General features: G+C 52.4%; 1 protein-coding gene across 1 annotated transcript in view; it reads left to right on the top strand.

Moving 5' to 3' along the window:
• The first annotated feature begins 2,463 nt into the window (after positions 1-2,463).
• Positions 2,464-22,065, top strand: part of Acp7 (acid phosphatase 7, tartrate resistant (putative)) — a 27,938-nt gene continuing 8,336 nt past the window's right edge. The window contains exons 1-11 of the mRNA XM_051162045.1: positions 2,464-2,596; positions 13,967-14,167; positions 14,691-14,873; positions 16,320-16,443; positions 16,845-16,907; positions 16,999-17,113; positions 17,194-17,301; positions 17,391-17,448; positions 18,020-18,087; positions 18,201-18,272; positions 21,763-21,951. Of these exons, the coding sequence (XP_051018002.1) occupies positions 2,476-2,596; positions 13,967-14,167; positions 14,691-14,873; positions 16,320-16,443; positions 16,845-16,907; positions 16,999-17,113; positions 17,194-17,301; positions 17,391-17,448; positions 18,020-18,087; positions 18,201-18,272; positions 21,763-21,951 (1,302 nt within the window). The 5' untranslated portion in view covers positions 2,464-2,475. The remainder of the gene's footprint in view (positions 2,597-13,966; positions 14,168-14,690; positions 14,874-16,319; positions 16,444-16,844; positions 16,908-16,998; positions 17,114-17,193; positions 17,302-17,390; positions 17,449-18,019; positions 18,088-18,200; positions 18,273-21,762; positions 21,952-22,065) is intronic.

Here is a 22,065-nt window from a genome sequence, read left to right as displayed (position 1 = left end):
GGGGTGGGGGGGGGGGTGGGGGTGGGGTAGGTGGTGGGGGATGGGGAGTGGGGACCCAAACCAACCAAACAAAAAAAATCCCACAGTCAGCGTGGGGCGTTTGTTGCTTGCCATAGGCACCCTTTGCATAAAAGCAGTTAAGATGATTCCGTTCTGGAAGGCCACCAGGGGAAAATAAATAACAGAAGGAGAGGTTTTGATTGGTTGTGGCTGCCAAGGTTATTAGCAAGTGAGCCAAATTGGAAATTGATGAAAAGAGCCGTTCGTAGCAGTATTTCGTTTTATGACGGGGTCTTGTTACAGAACTGAGACGGCCTCAGACTCCTGGCCTACAGTTCCAGCCTCCTTACAGACGGGATTAAAGGGGTATACCACTATAACCAAGCGATTTATTTACTTACTGATTTTTGAGACAGGCTCTATGTGGCCTTGGAACTCACTCCAGACCAGGCTAACTGGCTTTAAACTCACAAGGGCCCTCTGCCTGCCTGTTGCTGAAGTTAAAGAGTGTGCAACACTAGCCCTGAGCCCAGGTGATTATTATTATATTTATTTCTTTTTATTGCTGCTCCTGCTGTTGCAAATGACGATTCTGAAAGGGACAGGGATTTCACTTGTGCTGAAGACTGGAAATTCCCACCCTGAGCCTCCTTACTCCACCTGCAAAGACCCAGACACTTAATTTACAAATCTAAGGCCGCCTGCAGACAGAAAATGGGGCAAAGACTGAAAACCGGAATACCTCTTCTTCCCCAAGAATATGTCCGCGGGAAGCACCCAGACAGCTCATAAAGGTTTACCCACCTAATCCCCACTTGTTCCCACCTAGACTCCCGGGCGGGTTCTGGACTTGGCCTTGGGTCCTCAGTGCCTCACGCCAGGGTATGCACCTGCCTGCCATCCCTTCCTTTTTTTTTTTTTTTTTTACAGGTGAGAAAATAGAGGCTGGAGAGAGGTTGAGCAACTGCGCCTAGGGCGTGGGGCTCACACGCGCCATTGTCATCCTGGCCTTTGGAGTTTGTGTTTTCCAGGATTCCCAGTGGCGGTGTCTGAGGGAAAGTCCTGAGTTTAGGAAGCTGGATAGAGTTGAGAGGAAGATGCTGCAGGCGCCGCCGAGGTGGATGGGAACCCTGAGGTCACAGCCTCTTCCCGTGGGGCTGAGGGTGGGTGTCTGTCACTCCAGGGCTTAGCAGCTGGGGCAGTGGGACACCTGGGTACAGCGCAGCCTTACCTGTCCCGGCGCTCACCTGCTGTCTGGCTCGGAGGTGGCGGTGTACCATGCTTTTCTGGGTCCCCCCTTTCTGAGCCCCACCCTGAGGGGGGCGGGAGGGTGGGCGTGGGGCGCCAGGGACCGGCTGGACCTGTGGGACCCGGGGCTCGGGCTGTCTGGGAGGCCGGTTACCTGAGGCAGCCGGCTCTTCCGGGGCTGGGACACCCGTGGGCGGCGGGAGCCTGTGTCCCTGCAAGCTCATAAATACTGCAGCGCATCGGTGGCCAGAGGACCGCGAGGGCAGCTGGCGCGCCCCTGAGGGTGAGCCCGCACCCCCTTTTCTCGACTGCCTTACCCCCTCTCCCGCCCCCGCCCCAGCTCCCGGTCTCCGGTGGATGGTTCGGTCAGACCCGACGCACCTGCCCAGGTCCCGAGTGCAGGTGGAGCGAACCTCTCAGAACCTCAAGCCCGCCAGGAAGCTGGGGAGAAAACGGGGTTCAGGCACAGGCAGGTTCAGGGCTGGTATGAGGACACAGCCCTGGAGGAGTGGGGCCTGAAGACAGGGGGCTAATGAGGAATCTGGGAGAGTGTGTGTGTGTGTGTGTGTGTGTGTGTGTGTGTGTGTGTGTGTGTGTGTGTGTGTGTGTGTAAATCAGGTCCTGAGGAATAAAGTGGAGAGATCTGAGGATAAAATGGAGAGGCTGAGGGTACAGTGGGATGCTAAGAGTTTGGGGACCAGATTGTTAAGAGAAAGCTGAGGTGTTGGTGATGGAGTGGTCAAAGGCATCCCTCCACCATCCCCTCCTCCCGCCCCTCCGCCACCCAGCACCCTCCCTAGCCCACCCCCAGAAGCAGGAGCCTGGGCCGGAAGGGTTCAAACCAGCTTGCACCTCACTCATCCTAGCCGTGCCACTGAGTCACCAGGTTGCTCAGTTTCCTAAAGGTGACAGGGCAGGTGGAAGATTTGTGGCCGCCACCACCTCGCAGGAATGCTGCGAGGCCTCCCGGCATTAATCAATCTATGCAAAGCGCCCGAGCCGCGAGGTGCTCAGAGACCTCATTAGCTATTCTCTCTCGCCAGCATCGGGCTTCTGCCACTCCCCATCGGAGACGTTTCAGTCACTCAGTTCTCCCTCCCCCACGGACACCTAGACCGACGGACGGACCGTGCCTGGCATCGGTCCATTCTCCATCCTCTGAGGGACCCACCAACGGAACCTGACCACATCTCTGCGTTGGACCCTGCTTCCCGCCATCCCCCTGCCATGAGGCCCTTGCCTGGATGCTGGCTCTGCTGCTGTCTGCTCCTGGCTTTCTCCTTGGGAGCCCAGGGGAACCCAGAGTATCCTCGGGTTACCCCAGAGCAAGTCCATCTGTCCTACCCAGGTAAGGGCCCCCCCCTCCCCCCCCCCCCCCCACTGACTGGCCCCCTCGCCTCCTTCTGCCTCTCCTTCTCCTGCCCTGAGGTCCTCCATGGGAGAAGGGCTCAGGATCGCCAGAGAAGCCCAGGCTGGTGACTTGCCTTTCCAGCCTCAGTGGTCTGACTTTGTGAAATGGGGTTTCCCCAGGCTTCTGTCCCACTGTGTGGGGGAAGGACGGGTGGTGACCGCATATCACAAGCTGCTGTGCTCCATCCAGCCCTGTCCTTGCTCTCTGCCTCCCTCTCTTACCTCAGGGCCTGGCAAGTTGGTGCAGCTGGCTTCTAAAATCAGTTGCGGGAGAGAGAATCACGTGGGGAACTAGATTCCCGCCTGCGTCGCCTCTTTCTGCATCCCTCTCCCCTTCCTTCTGGAAGGGGAAGGCTGCCTTTCACCCCTTCTAGTTTTTTTGGAGATAGGTTCCTGTAGCCCAGGCTAGCCTCAGATTTGTTTGGTAGCCCAGGCTAGCCTTAAGTTCCTGAACTTCCCAAGTTCTGCCTCCCAGGTGTTTGCTTTTATTCTTTTGAGGCAGTGTGTCACACTTGTAGCCCAGGCTAGCCTGAAAGTCTCCCTGGACCTTCAGTCTTAGCCTTTTAGGTGCTGGGATTGCAGGACTGAGCTGCTATGCTCTGGTTTGTTTTTGTTTTTGTTTTTGTTTTTGTCTTTGTCTTTGTTTTTGTTTCTTCTTCTTCTTCTTCTTCTTCTTCTTCTTCTTCTTCTTCTTCTTCTTCTTCTTTCCCCTCTCCTTTCCGTCTTTCCTCTCCCTCTCCCACCCCTATTTTTTCTTTTTGAGACTAGGTCTTAGGGATTGAACCCAGGGTCCTGTGCGTGAGGGGCAAGCACTCCACCAAACTGAGCTATTCCCAGGCTATTAAAAATATATGGTTTATTAAGACAGAGTCTCAGTCTTTAGCCCAGGATAGCATTGAGTTCTCAACCCTCCTGCCTCAGCTTTCCAAATATTGGGGTTTCAGGCACAGACCATTACTCCAGGTTGGGGAAGCTCTTTTACCCAGAGGTGATGGGATGTGGGTAAGGTGACTCTAGTCCTGGTGCTCAGAATATGGAAGCAATAGTGTCAGGAGATCAAGACCAGCTCAAGAGAAAATCCAAAGCCAGCCTGGGCTACAGGAGACCGTGCCTCAAAATAAATAGGTAAATAAATCCATTGGGTGTAGGAGCTCACACCTGTATTCCTAGCACTTGAGAGGTCAAAGCAGGTGCATCAGTTCAACGCCAGCCTTGGCTACAAAGTGAGTTCCAGCCTAGCCTGGGCTATTCAAGACCCTGTCTCAAAACAAAACAAAAAGGAAAGGAGTTGAAAAAAAGAAAGAAGCCAGATGTGGTGGTGCACACCTTTAATCCCAGCACTCAGGAGGCAGAGGCAGGTGGATCTCTGTGAGTTTGAGGCCAGCCTGGTCTACAAAGTGAGTCCAGGACAGCCAGGGCTACACTGAGAAACCCTGTCTCAAAAAACAAAAAACAAAAACAAAACAAAACAAAACAAAAAAAAACAAAACAAAAAGAAAGAAAGAAAAGGAGTTGAGGGGCACGCGGACCTCTGTGTCCAGACTGCCTGGGTTCCAATCCCAGGTTTGTTACTTATGTGCTAAGGTACCCTTGGCACTGAGGCCCAGTGAGGTGACAGGAGGAGACGGTGTGGTGGGAGCTATGCATTGCTAGTTGCCTTCTGTGGAGTCACAGCTCTGAGCTCTGGTGGTGGCAGAGACTCTCTCACCCACCTTGTATTAGAACCAAGTTTTGCCACCAGAAATGACTGCCAACATCAGGGAACTTTGATTTCTGTGAGAGGTTTTGTTTATGTGTGCATTGATTTGTTTTGATTTTTAAAAAGTTCAAAATAGTGGGTTTCATGACACTTTCTTTAGAAGTTTTGTTTTGTTTTGTTTTTGTTTTTCTAGACAAGGTTTCTCTGTGTATCCTTGGCTGGCCTGGAACTCAAAGATCCACCTGCCTCTGCCTCCTGAGTACTGGGATTAAAGGCGTGCACTGCCACCACTGCTGCTGCCACCACCACCAGGCTAGAATTTTTAAATTACATATGTTTATCTATTTTGTGTATGTGGATGTACATTGTGTGTGTGTGTGTGTGTGTGTGTAGGTCAGAGGACAGCTCTCAGGAGTCAGTTTTCTCCTTACGTCACAGGAGTCTCAGGGTTGAACTCAGGTCACCAGGCTTGGCAGCAAGCACCTCTACCCACTGAGCCATCGGGTCAGCACCGTGACGTTTTCATACATGAATATCATGTCACCCTCACATGCTCCTCCCTCTCCCTCACTGACCCTCGTCCTCCTCAAATAATCTCCCTTCTGTTTTCATATGGACATACATGTGCACGCCTGTGCATGTGTGTGCGTGTGTGCGCGTGCGTGTGTGCATGCATGTGTGTATGCGTGCATGTGTGTACGTGTGCGTGTGTGCGTGCATGCATGTGAGTGTGCGTGCATGTGTGTACACGTGCGTGCATGTGCACGTGTGTGCGTGTGTGTGCGTGCGTGTGTGCGCATGCGTGTGTGTGCATGCCTGTGTATGCGTGCATGTGTGTACGTGTGAGTGTGCATGCATGTGTGTATGCGGGCATGTGTGTACGTGTGCGTGTGTGTGCATGCATGTGAGTGTGCGTGCATGTGTGTGCACGTGTGTGCATGTGTGTGTGTGTGATTGACCAGGTCTAGAGTCTTCATGGGACCGAGAACGTGGCTGTTTGCCGTCCTTCATTCCCATCACCCTCTCTCACCCCCTTTTCTTTTAGACTGTTCCTCTCCTTCATAGGCTCTCTTCTGCTTTTGTGTTTTAAGATTTTATATATGAGAGGCCGGGGCGGTGGTGGCGCTCGCCTGTAGTCCCAGCACTCAGGAGGCAGAGGCAGGCAGATCGCTGGGAGTTCGAGGCCAGCCTGGTCTACAGAGAGAGAGAGAAAGAGAGAGAGAGAGAGAGAGAGAGAGAGAGAGAGAGACAGACAGACAGACAGACAGACAGACGGACGGACGGAGACAGAGAGACAGAGAGAGACAGAGACAGAGAGAGAGACAGAGAGAGAGAGAGAGAGAGAGAGAGAGAGAGAGAGAGAGAGAGAGTGTTCCAGGACAGTTGGAGTCATTACACAGAGAAACCCTGTCTCGGGGGAAAAAAAAAAAAAAAACACCCACCCAACCAAAAAAAAAAAAAAAAAATCCTCCAGTGTAAATGTCATTTTTATTGAATGAGAACCATTTTTTTAAACCCTTCTCCCCAAAAAAGTTAGTGAAGAACGCCATTGTTTTACATGTGGTTTTTGTTGTTTGTTTTTCCAGACAGGGTTTCTCTGTGTAGCCTTGGCTGTCCTGGACTCACTCTGTAGACCTGGCTGGCCTCGAACTCACAGCGATCCGCCTGCCTCTGCCTCCCGAGTGCTGGGATTCCAGGCGTGCGCCACCACTGCCCCGGCTTTATGCTTTATGCATTTATTAGTGTGCGTCGGGGGTGTCGGAGGAGAGCTCCAGAGAGTCGATTCTTTCCTTCCACGGTGTGGGTCCTGGCGACTGAACCCCCGTCATCAAGCTTAGTGGCAGGCACCTTTACTCACTGAGCCATCTCACCAGCCCGTATTTTTAAATCTCTCTATTAAAAAAAAAAAAAAAAATTGCGCGCGCATGCGTGTATGCACACACGCGCAACGACGCATGTGTGGAGGCCAGTGAAGAGACTGTTAAGGACTTGGGCGATTTCAAATCTCTCTTTTTAAACGTTTTAAACGTTCTGGACGTACTGTTGTGGGAGAATACGAAGGTCAGAGGACAGCTTTGGGGCGCTGGCTTGCTCCTACCACGTGGGTTCTGCGGCTTGAATTTGGGTGGTCAGCTTGGCTGCGCGGGCGGCTTTAGCCACTGGGCTATCTCGGGCGCCCTTACATCTCTTTAAGGCCAGGCTGAGTTTCTGCCGGGTTTCCCACCTGCTCAGTCGGCCTGGATCCACCGCTCTGGCAGTGGTTTGTGATAATCGTGGCTCCTTTTCTTTGAAACTACACCAAAATGTAGCCTCTGATGGTTTCTTGTTGGTGAAACATTTTAAAGCTTTTAGCTTTGAAATAGTGGAGACCTCTAGACCGATTCCTTTGGCGGCAAAGCAACCTGGGCTGTTTGCGCATGCCTGCAATCTCAGCACTATGAAGGCTGAGGCAAGAGGAAGGCGAGCGTGGACATTGTCTCAAAAATAATTTGAAAAAATAATAGTATTTAATCTCAGAACTCGGGAGGCAGAGGCAGGTGGAGCGCTGTGAGTTCGAGGCTACCCTGGTCTACAAGCCAGTCCAGGACAGCCAAGGCTACACAGAGAGACCCTGTCTCAAAAGAGCCCCCCCCCAAAAAAAGATATAGCCCCATAGAGCCCAGGACTCACTCCCCAGCCCAACAAAGAAAGGAAGAAAAGGAGGAATTGGAGCCAGAAAATGGCCATATGCATCTGTGATCCCAGCTGGTCCGGAAGCTGAGGGAGGCAGGCCTGCTGAGCTTAGGTGCATGACATCAACCCAGCTGCATTGAAACACACACTAAAACAGCTGTGGCCACGCTATGAGTTCCGGGACCCCCCCCCCCCCCCCATGGCTACTGAGTAAGACCCTAACCCTAACAGAGCAGACCAAAATCAGACTAAAACAAAGGCAGACAGCAGACACTGGTAAGGTTCTGGTGAAACTGCAGACTTTACTCAGGCCTTACTCAGGGTCACCACTGATTTCAGTTGTAGCCCAGAATCTTACCTTGGCTTTAGGGGCTGCGGCTCCTTTGTCTGGATCTCTATAGCCCAGGCTAGACCCAACCTAGAAATCTCCCTGCCTCAGTTTCCCAAGTGCCAGGACCTCAGGGGAATCTGCCACCACACCCAGCACTCAGAGTCTTTATCTTTCCTGACCTTCCTATTTTCTGAGTGTTGGTCAGTTATTTCTGAAAACAGTCACTCTTTTATGGCTCTTTGCTATTGTTTCAAGGTTAGTAGTAAGATTGTATCTGGGGCAAGAAGATTGTAGTTGTGGCCTTGTGTCCCTCTCCACATAGGGTACCAGAGGGTCTGTGGGGTAAACACGCCTTACTGTGCTGCTGAGCCTAATTCATTGACTGTTTAAGCCGGTGCCTGCTGGGTCTCTCCACTGTGAAGCCCTTGGAGCTAAGAAAAAGCTTGTGGAGAGACTGCACAAGACGGTGCAATTCTGTCTCCAAAAATTCTCACCCACTAGTTTTCAATGGCTCCTGACTACAGTGATTCTCCATGGTGTGCTAGCCTGAGACTTGTAAGTTTTCTTATTCCCTCTTTCCATATATATATGCCCCAGCCAGCTGGGGTTCGACTAAAGCTTGGGGAGACATATATATATATGTTTTTAAACATGCTCTTTTGTATGAATACAAATGAAATTCAGCCTCCCACATGCTAGGCAAGGGCTATGTTGTTTAGCCATGACCCCAGCCCCTCACTGGGGGATTCTAGGCAGGGGCTCTACCACTGAGCCACACCCCAGCCCCTCACTGGGGGATTCTAGGCAGGGGCTCTACCACTGAGCCACACCCAGCCCCTCACTGGGGGATTCTAGGCAGGGGCTCTACCACTGAGCCACACCCCAGCCCCTCACTGGGGGATTCTAGGCAGGGGCTCTACCACTGAGCCAGGATCCCAGCCGTTCCTTTCCATCTAATTGAAGTGTCTGTGGGAGGAAGAGCCATCCCTCCCTCCTGCCTCCTTCATTCATTCACTTAGTCAGCGGTTCCTCTTCACTGTGGATTTGTGACTATTTCTTTCATCCTCTGGGTGAAAATCCAGTGCGATCACTGCTCATTGCTGTTCACAGTGTTCTTAACCACTGAGCCGTGTGTGTCTTTAGCCTTAGGTTCTTCTTCATTTTAGGTGTGTGTGTGTGTGCGTGTGTGAGAAAGAGAGAGAGAGAGAGAGAGAGAGAGAGAGAGAGAGAGAGAGAGAGTATAATACACTCCTAGAAGTGGGAGTCATACAAAAAGTCAACTGGAGAAATGTCAGCTCTCGCTGTTGTGTTCAGGACCCTTTCCCATCCTCACCACACCCACCCACCTCCGTGTAGCTACCCTGTTAGCTCCTGGGGCATCCTTTCCGTATTCCCGTTGTACGTGTGAGCGGTGGCCCCCATAGATCCTATATCCCCGTATTCTTAGGGGAGCTGTATACTTTTTTTTTTTTTTTTTTTTTTTTTTTTTTTGGTTTTTCGAGACAGGGGTTTCTCTGTGTAGCCTCGACTGTCCTGGACTCGCTTTGTAGACCAGGGTGGCCTCGAACTCACAGCGATCCACCTGCCTCTGCCTCCGGAGTGCTGGGATTAAAGGCGTGCGCCACCACGCCCAGCCATGACTGTTTACTTTTTGTCTCTGACACTCGCTATGTAGCTCAGACTGACCTCCAACTCATGATGATTGTGCCTCAGTTTCCCAAGTGGAGGGGATTGCAATGCGCACCATCATGCCCAGCTTATGTGTAGTTCCCTCCCTCCTCCCCTCCCTCCTCCCCTCCCTCCTCCCCTCCCTCCTCCCCTCTCTTCCCCTCCGTCCTCCCCTCTCTCCTCACCTCCCCCCTGCCCACCCACCCCCTTTCCTTCCTCTTCCTTCTCCGTCAGGCTCTCCCTATTTCTCCTGGGCTGTCCTCAAACCTGCCACCCTCCTGCCTGTCTCCCGAGTCTTGGTTCGCAGATGTGCTCCACCACGCCTTGCTAAGTTGGCCTGTGCTTTCACATTCTTGGTAGAAGAATTTATGCCCTTATTGTTACAGTATTACTTGGTATTGTTTACTTGTTGTTGTTGTTGTGTTTGGTGTTTAGAAACAGCTGGCCTGGAACTCACTATGTGGCCTGGGCTGGTATTGAACTCGTGGAGTTACAGGTGTCCTCACCATCCCTGGCTCCATGTGACATTTAGTTTGTTTATTGCTTGTGTGTGTGAAGGAGGATTATGTGGTGTGTGGTGACCAGAGGACAACTGGTAAGAGTTGATTTCTCTCCTTCCACCGTGGGCTCCTGGGATTGAACTCAAGTCCTTAGACATCATGGCAAGCATTTTGAGTCGTTGGGCTTTGGTTTTTCGAAACAGGGTTTCTCTGTGTAGCCTTGGCTGTTTTGGAACTTGCTCTGTAGACCAGGTTGGCCTTGAACTCACGGAGTGCTGGGATTACAGGCGTGTGCCACTGCGCCCAGCTCCACCTGGTATTTTTAGAGCCTTGACTGTGTTGATTCTTTCTTGATTTGAGACTCTAAAGTGTGTATTCCTCTTAGTCCTGGGAGTTCTTTCACTTTTCAATAAAATCTATGTTTGCAAAAGGAAGGAGAGAGAGAGAGAGAGACAGAGCGACAGAGAGAGAGAGGGAAGCTATGTGTGACAGTGCACACCTTTAACCTAGCACAGAGCAGGCAAAGGCAGAGTTTTAATTTAAAACCAGCCTAGTCTTCCTAACAAGTTTTAGGCCAGTGAGGGTTATACGTTGAGGGCCTGTTAAGAAGGGGAAGAAGCCGGCCGTGGTGGTGCACGCCTTTAATCCCAGCACTTGGGAGGCAGAGGCAGGCAGATCGCTGTGGGTTGGAGGCCAGCCTGGTCTACAAAGAGGAGTCCAGGACAGCCAGAGCTACACAGAGGACCTTTATCTTGAGGAGGAGGAGGAGAGGAGGAGGAAGAAGAAGAAGAAGAAGAGGAAGAGGAAAAAGAAGAAAGAAAGAGAGGAGAATTAGAGGCTGTCATTACAGAACCTGACCTGTGATATAAAAAAAACCACCGCGTAAAGATTTGCTCGGGAGCCAGGCATGGTAACTCAGTCCTATTATCCCAGCTGAGGTAGGAGGGCTGCTGCAGGCTCAAGGCTACTCTGGGCAACACTACAAGTTCCGAGCTGATGGCGCTACAGCTTGAGACGCTGCCCGTCCCTCCCTGCAGACAGGGTGAACTTCACAGCCTCTCCTGCCCTCCAGCTGGCCTCTGCCCCCCTCCTTCTCCCACCTAGCTGGCCTCTGGATATCTGTGTGGTGCTCTCAGTGATGTCACCAGTGAGTAATGTTAGCTGCAGGCCAGCATAGGCGAGGGAGAAAAATAGGGACATTGACTCAGCCCTTAATCTTCACTGTGTCAGGCATTGTCCTTTGCCTAAGGTTGTCCCTCCTAGTCACCAAAGATGGCTGGCAGGGCATTCTCTGGATGCCAAACCAGAAGGAGCTCCAGGCACCGCCACACAAAGGCACAGGCCCATAGTGTTTGCACAGACCTGCGAGCCAGCACACTGTAGGTCACCTCTCCATGACTCAGTGCTCAACACAATGTACTTGAAGGTAGCTACTGTATTGCAATGGTTCTTTGTTTGTTTTGGTTTTTTTTTGTTTTGTTTTGTTTTTGTTGTTGTTTGAGACAGGGTTTCTCTGTGTAGCCTTGGCTGTCCTGGACTCACTTTGTAGACCAGGCTGGCCTCGAACTCACAGCGATCTGCCTGCCTCTGCCTCCCGAGTGCTGGGATTAAAGGTGCGTGCCACCATGCCCAGCTTGTTTTTAAATTTGTGTTTGTCTTTTTTTTTTTTTTTTTTTTTTGAGACAGGGTCTCTCTGTGTAGCCTTGGCTGCCCTGGAACTCACTCTGTAGACCAGGCTGGCCTCGAGCTTAAAGATCCACCTGTCTGCCTCCCAGGTGCTGGGATTAAAGGTGTGTGCCACCACTGCCCAGCTCATGATGACATTTTGTTTTTGTTTTTAAAAGATTTTATTTATTTATTGTATATGAGTGCTCCACATACAACAGAGCATTAGATCCACTAGAGGGCGCCAGATCTCACTGTAGATGGCTGGGAGCCACCACGTGGTTGCTGGGAACTGAACTCAGAACCTCTGGAAGAGCAGACAGTGCTCTTAACCACTGAGCCATCCCTCCAGCCCCATAATGACGTTTTGTGTATGTACGTAATGCACTTGGCTCGCACTCACCCACTGCTCACCTGATCTTATTCTAGCCACTGGTCGCCCTCGTCTTCCAATATGTCCCTTCTCCTGATTTTATGTCTTTCGGGCTATGTGTGTGTATTCATGAGTGTGTGTGTACATGCATGCACATGTGTGTGCGCACACATATGTGTATGTACATGTTCTTGCGTGTGCATGTGTGCACGTTTGTGTGTGTGTGAGAGAGAGAGAGAGGGCAAGAGAGAGAGAGCGAGCGAGAGAGAGAGAGCGAGAGCGAGAGCGAGAGAGAGCGAGAAACAGAGAGAGAGAGAGAGAGAGAGAGAGCGAGCGAGAGAGAGAGAGACAGAGACAGAGACAGAGACAGAGAGCTTCTTTAGGGTTCTTTACAGTAACATGAACTACACCATAGATGAATATGAATCACACACAGGGGTGGGCTTGTGTGTGAGTTTCTCTCTCTCCTCCGTGTTTGTTTGCTTGTTTTGAAATATTTATGTATTTATTTAATGTGTATGAGTGTTCTGTTTTCATGCACACCAGAAGAAGGAATCAGATCCCATTACAGAAGGTTGTGAGCCACCATGTGGTTGCTGGGAATTGAACTCAGGACCTCTGGAAGAGCAGCCAGTTCTGCTAACCGCTGAGCCATCTCTCCAGCCCCCTGTTTGTCTCTTTCTTAACAGAGCCTTGCTATGACACCCAGGTTAGCTCAGAATTTGTTATGTAGTCCAGGCTGGCCTGGTTTTTCCAACTCTTCTGTTTCAGTATCCTGAGTGCTGGACCCAGAGCTTTGTGCGTGCTGGGCAGCCACTCTACAAGCTGAGCCACGTACCCTTAAAATGTATTTTTGTCATTTTATGGGTGTTTTGACTATATGCATGTCTGTGAACCATGTACATGCAGAACCCTCAGAGACCAGAAGAGGGCATCAGATACCCAGGAACTGGAGTTACAGATGGTTGTGCACTATCCTGTGGGCGCTGGGAACTGAACCCAGGTCCTCTGGAAGAACAGCCAGTGCTCTTAAGCACTGAGCCATCTCTCCAACTCCTGAATGTTCTTATAAATTCATTTCTTATTTTGTTTGTATAAGAGGAAGGCACACCCATGCCAGGAGTATACATATAGGGGGTCAAAGGCTTTTGTTTTTAGACAAGGTCTCACTATGTAGTCCTGGATGGCCTGCAGTTCCCTATTTAGGCCAGTCTGGCATCGACCCACAGAAATTTCCTTTCCTCTTAGGATTAAAAATTGCCCAGCTCAGGCAGAGCATGGTGGTGCATGCCTTTGTCCCTTTAATCCCAGCAGAGGCAGGAGGATCGCTGTGAGTTCGAGGCCAGCCTGGTCTACAAAGTGAGTCCAGGACAGCCAGGGCTACACAGAGAAACCCTGCCTCGAAACAACAACAACAAATTGCCCAGCTCAGAGGACACCTTTTGGAAGCCATGTAGGTCTTGATGTAGGTCTTGGAGATGGAGCTCAGGTCATAAGAACTGAGCCTTTGATTATTACTCTTTTCTCTCCTGAGTATTTTCTTCTTCTTCTCCTCCTCCTCCTCCTTTTGGTTTTTTTTTTTTTTTTTTTTTTTTTTTTTTTTTTTTTTTTTTTTTTTTTGGTTTTTCGAGACAGGGTTTCTCTGTGTAGCCTTGGCTGTCCTGGACTCGCTTTGTAGACCAGGCTGGCCTTGAACTCACAGCGATCCGCCTGCCTCTGCCTCCCGAGTGCTGGGATTAAAGGCGTGAGCCACCACGCCCGGCTTCCTTTTGGTTTTTCGAGACAGGGTCTCTCTGTGTAGCCTTGGCTGTCCTGGATTCCCTTTGTTGACCAGGCTGGCCTCGAACTCACAGTGATCTGCCTGCCTCTGCTGGGATTAAAGTTGTGCACCACCACCGCCTGGCAAGGACGGTGTTCAGCCTCTTTATTTTATTTTATTTTTAAATTTATTCCATTTTTTGGTTTTTTCGAGACAGGGTTTCTCTGTGTAGCCTTGGTTGTCCTAGACTCGCTTTGTAGACCAGGCTGGCCTCGAACTCAGCTATCTGCCTCTGCTGGGATTAAAGGAATAAAGGCATGCACCACCATGCCCGGCTCTCTCCTGAGTATTTTCAGCTCTCACTGGTTGAATTCCAGGACCTGGCGCCCCTGGTGCAACCTGCCAATTGTATTTGTCACATCCTTGCTACCTCACAACCTTGTAAGACGGATAGCCCTGTTCCGTTTCACATACGAGGGAAACTGAGGCTCAGGGAGACGGAGTCACGACGAAGTCACTCCCAAGGGGAGCCAGCATGGAACTAGCAGAGGGGCTGGACTAAACAGCAGCTGTTAAGTGTTATCAGACTCCTCCTCGGTACCTTGCTCAGTCCCCTTCTCTGATTCCTCTCTCTCCCCAGGTGAGCCAGGCTCCATGACTGTGACCTGGATCACGTGGGCGCCAGCCCGGTCCGAGGTGCAGTTCGGCACGCAGCTGTCTGGGCCACTCTCCTTTCGTGCCCATGGCACCACCAGCACCTTCGTGGATGGGGGAGTCCTACGGCGCAAGCTCTATATCCACCGCGTGACACTGCAGAAGCTGGTGCCGGGTGCCCAGTATGGTGAGAGGGGCTGGGAGTGGGCGAGAGGGAGACCTGCCGTTGAGGCTGGGATGGCGGCTCACAGGAGTGAGTGAGACCCGAGGCTGTGAGACCCTTGACTGGGTATAACCACCCAGGCCTGTGATCCCAGCATTTGGGAGGAGGCAGGATGATTCAAAGATCCCAAGTCATCCTGCTACGTAGAAAGGTAAGGTTAGAGTTGAGCGTGGTGGCGCACGCCTTTCATCCCAGCACTCGGGAGGCAGAGGCCGGCGGATCGCTGTGAGTTCGAGGCCAGCCTGGTCTACAAAGCGAGTCCAGGACAGCCAAGGCTACACAGGGAAGCCCTGTCTCAGGCAGGAAAAAAAGAAAAGAAATTTGAAGACTACTCTGGGCTACCTGAGATGTTGTGTCGCTAATAGTAACGGCGACGATGATGCCGGAAGTTTTCCTGCATCTCCAGCGACCTGAGGGTGGAGCCTGTGGAAAGGCCCTGGTCCCTCCTCCCCAGCTCACAGAGGTCTGTTTTTTCTTCTTCCCTCAGTTTACCGTTGTGGCAGCTCCCAGGGCTGGAGCCGGCGGTTTCGTTTCACAGCCTTGAAGAAAGGGACTCACTGGAGCCCTCGCCTGGCTGTGTTTGGGGACATGGGGGCTGACAACCCGAAGGCCCTGCCCAGGCTGCGGAGGGACACTCATCAGGGCATGTTTGATGCCGTGCTCCATGTGGGTGAGGCACGGGCGAGGGTGCGCCTGGAGGCTGGTGGACTGGGTACCCATCAGTCCGGTGCTAGGATGGGCTGGGGTGGTTCTGAAGGGATGGGGCTTCGGTTTCCTATTTCTCACCATCATTACTATTTTTATTAGAGGTAAGGCTCATTCAGAATACACAGAAATGTCATGATAAATTGAGATGACTGGGCATGGTAGCCCTTGTTTGTAATCCAGGAGCGGAGAGGCTGAGTGAGTCAGGAGAGTTGTCTAGAATTGAAAGCCAGACTGGATGGTTTAGTGTGGCCTTGTTTCAAAATCAAAACAAAACAAAACACCTACCCCCCTAAGGATGTGGGAATGACTCAGTGGTAGAGCCCCTGCCTAGAATCCCCCAGTGAGGGGCTGGGGTGTGGCTCAGTGGTAGAGCCCCTGCCTAGAATCCCCCAGTGAGGGGCTGGGGTGTGGCTCAGTGGTAGAGCCCCTGCCTAGAATCCCCCAGTGAGGGGCTGGGAGTGTGGCTCAGTGGTAGAGCTCCTGCCTAGAATCCCCCAGTGAGGGGCTGGGGTGTGGCTCAGTGGTAGAGCCCCTGCCTAGAATCCCCCAGTGAGGGGCTGGGGTGTGGCTCAGTGGCAGAGCCCCTGCCTAGAATCCCCCAGTGAGGGGCTGGGGTGTGGCTCAGTGGTAGAGCCCCTGCCTAGAATCCCCCAGTGAGGGGCTGGGGTGTGGCTCAGTGGTAGAGCCCCTGCCTAGAATCCCCCAGTGAGGGGCTGGGGTGTGGCTCAGTGGCAGAGCCCCTGCCTAGAATCCCCCAGTGAGGGGCTGGGGTGTGGCTCAGTGGCAGAGCCCCTGCCTAGAATCCCCAGTGAGGGGCTGGGGTGTGGCTCAGTGGCAGAGCCCCTGCCTAGAATCCCCCAGTGAGGAGCTGGGGTGTGGCTCAGTGGTAGAGGCCCTGCCTAGAATCCCCCAGTGAGGGGCTGGGGTGTGGCTCAGTGGTAGAGCCCCTGCCTAGAATCCCCCAGTGAGGGGCTGGGGTGTGGCTCAGTGGTAGAGCCCCTGCCTAGAATCCCCCAGTGAGGGGCTGTGGGTGTGGCTCAGTGGTAGAGCCCCTGCCTAGAATCCCCTAGTGAGGGGCTGGGGGTGTGGCTCAGTGGTAGAGCCCCTGCCTAGAATCCCCCAGTGAGGGGCTGGGGTGTGGAATACCCCAGTTGCCTACCATTCAGAAGACCTGGGTTCAATCTCTAGCAATTAAAAAACAAAACATTTGCCTAGCAATGTCATCATCAAACTAGACCCAGCTGTGTTACTCTGGGAGCGAAGAAGATGCAGAGATGGGCTGCCCCTATGAGAGGGTATCACATAGGGAACAGGACCCACTAGGTTTTGATCCTACAGAGAGCAGAGCTTGGCCCTCACTCTCTTCCATTCCTTACTACTCCCCCCACCCCCTACTCCCGGCCCCCAGGAGACTTTGCCTACAACATGGACCAGGATAATGCTCGCGTCGGGGACAGATTCATGCGGCTCATTGAACCGGTGGCTGCCAGCCTGCCGTACATGACGTGCCCTGGGAACCACGAGCAGCGCTAGTGAGTGTGGGTGGAGGCTGCGGGTGTGCACTGCGGGTGTGCACAAAGGCCAGAGGGGTGACGACGGCTGTGTCCGAGTTAGACTCTTAAGTACCTCATGACGCCTCATCTGAAGTGCAGGGGGTAGGGGGGAGAAGAGGAGGGGGAAAGGGAGAGAAAATGGGTGGGCTGGGAGCCACACTTGATATGTGGTAGTGCTCGCTCGCCTTTAATCCCAGCACTCTGGGAGGCAGAGACAGGCGGAGCTCTGTGAGTTCGAGGCCAGCCTGGTCTACAAAGCGAGTCCAGGACAGCCAGGGCTACACAGAGAGACCCTGTCTGGGGGGGGGGGAGGGCTACCTCGTATAGGTCCTTACCCCTTGCTCATTATAATCCTCTCCCCCCTCCCCCGCCCCCTCCAGCAATTTCTCTAACTACAAGGCTCGCTTTAGCATGCCGGGAGACAATGAAGGCTTGTGGTACAGGTAATGTGGTGGGTGCTGAGGGATTGGCCCGGCTACCCTGAAGGATGGGCGATACTCCCAACCTCTGACCTTTGCCCTTTGACCCCTGCAGCTGGGACCTGGGCCCTGCCCATATCATCTCCTTCTCCACTGAGGTGTACTTCTTCCTGCACTATGGCCGTCACCTGGTGGAGAGGCAGTTCCGTTGGCTGGAGAATGACCTCCAGGTAAGGCCCCGGTGCGCACCCGACTCTGGCTCTGGTCTCTTGCCCCTGTTGCTCTCCCTCACTCTGGCCCCTTTCTCTAGAAAGCCAATAAGAACCGGGAGGCCCGACCGTGGATCATCACGATGGGCCACCGGCCGATGTACTGTTCCAATGCGGATCTGGATGACTGCACGAGGCACGAGAGCAGGGTGAGGCCCCTTCCTGGGTGGCAGTGAGACTCGGTGGGGGGTGCAGACAGGCTGAAGCTTTACCCTCACCCCTCTGCTTGGCTCACCAGGTCCGCAAAGGCCTCCAAGGCAAGTTGTTTGGCCTAGAGGATCTTTTCCATAAATACGGTGAGTGACCCTAGGGGAGTGCCCCTTCCCTGCCCCCTTCTCCCACCCCTCCCACCCCCCACCTCCTACCCCATCCCTCCACCCCTCCCACCCCCACCCTTCCCATCCCCCACCCCCTAGCCCTACCCTCCAACCCTCCCACTCCCCCACCTCCCCACCGCTGACCTCCCCAACCCTCATCTTCCCACCCCTCCCCCATCCCTCCCACCTCTACCCCTACCCCAACCCTCCATCTCTCCCACCCCAACCTCCCCAACCCCCACCTCACCCCATCCCCCACCCCTTACCTCCCTACCTCCCCACCCCCATTCCTCCACCCCACCCCCCAAACACCACCTCCCCACCCCTTACCTCCCTACCTCTCACCCCTACCCCCACCCCCCCACCACCTCACTCCCCCACCTCCCCAACCCCCCACCTCTACCACTTACCTCCCTACCTCCCACCCCTAACCCTCACCCTGCCCCCCCACCCTGCACCTCTCCACCTCCCATCCCCCACTCCCATCCCCCACCCACCTCATCTCTCTGCACCCAAGAGCCTGATCATCACTCACTGTGTTCCCTCTTAGGTGTGGATCTGGAGTTCTGGGCTCATGAGCACTCCTACGAACGACTGTGGCCCATTTACAACTACCAGGTGAGGCCCAAGGAGGCCTCAGGCCCAAAAGGCTGATCATGTTCGTGAGATCAGACCCTCCCCTGGGGCCCCGACTTGCTATCACCCACCAGCCACTTTGTCCTTTTCTCCAGGTATTTAATGGCAGCCTGGAAAAGCCCTATACCAACCCTCGAGGCCCGGTTCACATCATCACAGGATCTGCGGTGAGCGAGTGGGAAGTGTGCGCAAGGCAGGGTGACAGCCACCGCCATTGCGTCCTGACCCGGGAGACGGTGATGGGGGTGGTGGGGGAGGGGCGGGGGGGTGGGAGGTGCCGCCGATGGCGTGCCCATCAGACAGGCAGGGGAACCTAGGCTAGGGGAGCAAACAAGATGGAGAAACAACAGTGCTTGGAAGCCTCCGCCTGGTGGCTGGAAGCCAGACGACTGCCCTGAGTTCAAGGCCACACGGTGAGTTCCAGACCAGCCTGGGCTACAGTGTGAGGCCTTATCTCAAAAAAGCTAAACAGGACCAGAGAGAGCTGTCTTTGTGAGTAACTGTACTCGATGCCACACCTGATGATCTGAGTTCAAGTCCCCGGACCCACACGTGGGAAGAGAATAACACACACACACACACACACACACACCCCAAATAAAATGTAAATAATAGTAATAGTAATAATAATAATGATGATGATAATAATAAACCAAAACCGGGAAACCAAGCCAGCCACCATGGGCTGTCTGTGCCCCTTGCATTTGGGAAGTGGAAGGAATTCAGGACCATCCTTAGCTACGTAGCAAATCTGAGACCACCAAGGACTTACGTGAGACCCAGCACACACAGTGCGCTGGAGAGAGGCTCAGCGGTTAAGAGTGTCCGCTGCTCTGCAGAGGACCAGAGTTCAGTTCCCAGCCCCGGTGTCAGGCAGCTGTGACCAAAGACACACACACACAAGAAGGAAAGAAAGAAAGAAGGGGGGGGGCAGGGAGGGAGGGAAGGAAGCAATGTGTTTTAGGTTTTAGGTTTCGTTAACTGTAAAATTCTCTTTTTTCTACTAAGACATGGTCTCTCCATGTAGCCCAAGCTAGCCCAAGCCCTAAGCACTCTATCTCACCCTCTCCCCTCTCTAACCTTGCCTGGCTGGGGGCTCCTTTTCTTTCTTTCTTTCTTTCTTTCTTTCTTTCTTTCTTTTTTTTTTTTTTTTTTTTTTTTTTTTTTTTTTTTTTTTTTTTGGTTTTTTGGGACAGGGTTTCTCTGTGTAGCCTTGGATGTCCTGGACTCACTTTGTAGACCAGGCTGGCCTCAAACTCACAGAGATCCGCCTGCCTCTGCCTCCCGAGTGGGGGGCTCCTTTTTAAAAGATGGTTTGTTTGTTTGTTTGTTTGTTGAGACAGACAGGTTCTCACTATGTAGCCTTGGCCATCCTGGAACTTAATCTGTAGACCAGGCTTGCCTCACACTCACAGGGATCCACCTGCCTCTGCCTCCCATGTGCTGCGATTAAAGACCACTAGGCCAGGCTTTAAATTCATTTTTACGAATGATTAAAACTACAGTTAAGGGCTGGAGAGATGGCTCAGTGGTTAAGAGTACCACCTGCTCTTCCAGAGGTCCTGAGTTCAATTCCCAGCAACCACATGGTGGCTCACAGCCATCTATAATGTGATCTGGTGCCCTCTTCTGCAGATAAAGCACTCATATGCAATAAATAAAATAAATAAATGTTTTTTTTTTTTTTTTAAACTACAGTTAAAAACTATCCAGATCAGCCAGGTGTGGTGCTGCACGCCTTTAATCCCAGCACTTGGGAGGCAGAGGCAGGCAGATCTTTGTGAATTCGAGGCCAGCCTGGTCTACAGAATGAGTCCAGGATAGCCAAGGCTACACAGAGAGACCCTGTGTCGAAAAAACAAAACAACAACAACAACAAACAAACAAAGAAAACCCATCCAGACCAAAAAGCAAACAGCGCAGCGGGCAGGAGGGGAGGGCTACGACCCACACCTTTTCTCCGTCTTGCGTTCAGTCTCACCCCCCCTTTTTTTTTTTTAAGTATTTCCTCTCTTTTTAAAAAAATATTTGGGTCTGGAGAGATGGCTCAGAGGTTAAGAGTACCACCTGCTCCTCCAGAGGTCCTGCTTTCAATTCCCAGCAACCACATGGTGGCTCACAGCCATCTATAGTGAGATCTGGCGCCCTCTTCTGGCCTGTAGGTGTACACACAGGCAGAGCACTGTATACATAATAATAAATAAATTTTAAAAAATATTTATTTACTTATTATGTATACAGCTTTTAAATTAATTTAATTTATTTTATTTTACGTGTATGGATGTTTTGCTGCCTGCATGTATGTATGCAGAGCATGCGCATGCAATGCCTGAAGGGTTCAGAATAGGGTGTGGATCCTCCATAAGACTGCAGTGAGCCGCTGTGTGTGTGTGTGTGTGTGTGTGTGTGTGTGTGTGTGTAACAAAAACCCAGACCCTCTGCAAGAGCAGCCAGTGCTCTTAACCACTGAGCCACCTTTCCAGGCCTTGAACTTCTGATGCTCCTGCCTCTGCCTCCGAGGGGCTGGGATTACAAACCATGCTCACCCATAACACTTGGCGCATGTTTGAGCCGTTTTTCTCCTTTCACCATGCAGGTTCTAGGGACCAAACTCATGTTGTTAGGCACAGAAGCGGGCGCCTTTATCCGCTCGGCCGTCTCAGGAGTCCCCAGTTCATTTTTGAGCCAGGCTCTCACTCTATAATCCAGGCTGGTCTGGACCTGACTATGTAGACCAGGCGGACCTTGAATTTGGTGATCCTCTTGTCTCAGCCTGCCAACTGCTGGTACTGAAAGTTTTTTGGTTTTTGTTTTTGTTTTTTTTTTTTTCCGAGTGAAGGTTTCTCTGTGTAGCCTTGGCTGTTCTGGACTCGCTTTGTAGACCAGGCTGGCCTCTGACTCACAGGGATTCTCCTGCCTCTGCCTCCCAAGTGCTGGGATTAAAAGCGTGCACACCACGCCCAGCTCTGGTACCAAAGGTCCTTAGCCAAGCTGTAACTGACATTTCTTGGAGGCTGCAGGCCTGGCCCGACGTGTTTTCCACTGCCTGTGTGTCCGGTGCTTGTCTGACCATCTGTCTGACCTTCTGTCTGGCCATCTGTCTGGCAATCTGTCTGACCATCTGCCTGACTGTCTGTCTGACCTTCTGTATGACTGTCTGTCTGACTGTCTGTCTGACCATCTGTCTGACCTTCTATCTGACTGTCTGTCTGACCATCTCTGTTTGACCGTCTGTCTGGCCATCTGTCTGACCATTTGTCTGACCATCTGCCTGACCGTCTGTCTGACCATCTCTGTTTGGCCGTCTGTCTGACCATCTGTCTGGCCATCTGTCTGGCTATCTGTCTGACCATCTCTGTTTGGCCATCTGCCTGGCCATCTGTCTGACCATCTGCCTGACCATCTGTCTGACCATCTGTCTGGCCATCTGTCTGACCATCTGCCTGACCATCCGTCTGACTGTCTGACCATCTGCCTGACCATCTGTCTGACTGTCTGACCATCTGTCTGACCATCTGTCTGGCCATCTGTCTGACCATCTGCCTGACCATCTGTCTGACTGTCTGACCATCTGTCTGGCCATCTGCCTGACCATCTGTCTGACTGTCTGACCATCTGTCTGGCCATCTGCCTGACCATCTGTCTGACCATCTGCAGGGCTGTGAAGAGCTGCTGACTCCTTTTGTCAGGAAACCCAAACCCTGGAGTGCCGTGCGTGTGAAGGAGTATGGGTACACGAGGCTGCACATCCTTAACGGCACCCACATGCACATCCAGCAGGTGTCTGATGACCAGGTCTGTCCGGGGGCCACATACTGGGTTATAAACTGCACAGCTTGGTCCAGGGTATGCAGAGGCTGAGTGCTTAAAACCTTGCACTCAAAAGTAAATTAAGCTGCTGGTCACAGTAGCACATGCCTTTAATCCCAGAATTTGAGAGACAGAGGCAGGCAGGTTCTT

The sequence above is a fragment of the Acomys russatus genome, chromosome 19 (genome assembly GCF_903995435.1).
Source record: "Acomys russatus chromosome 19, mAcoRus1.1, whole genome shotgun sequence".
NCBI lineage: Eukaryota > Metazoa > Chordata > Mammalia > Rodentia > Muridae > Acomys > Acomys russatus.
Note: the sequence above shows the minus strand (reverse complement) of the source record. Positions and strands in the feature narration are given on the sequence as shown.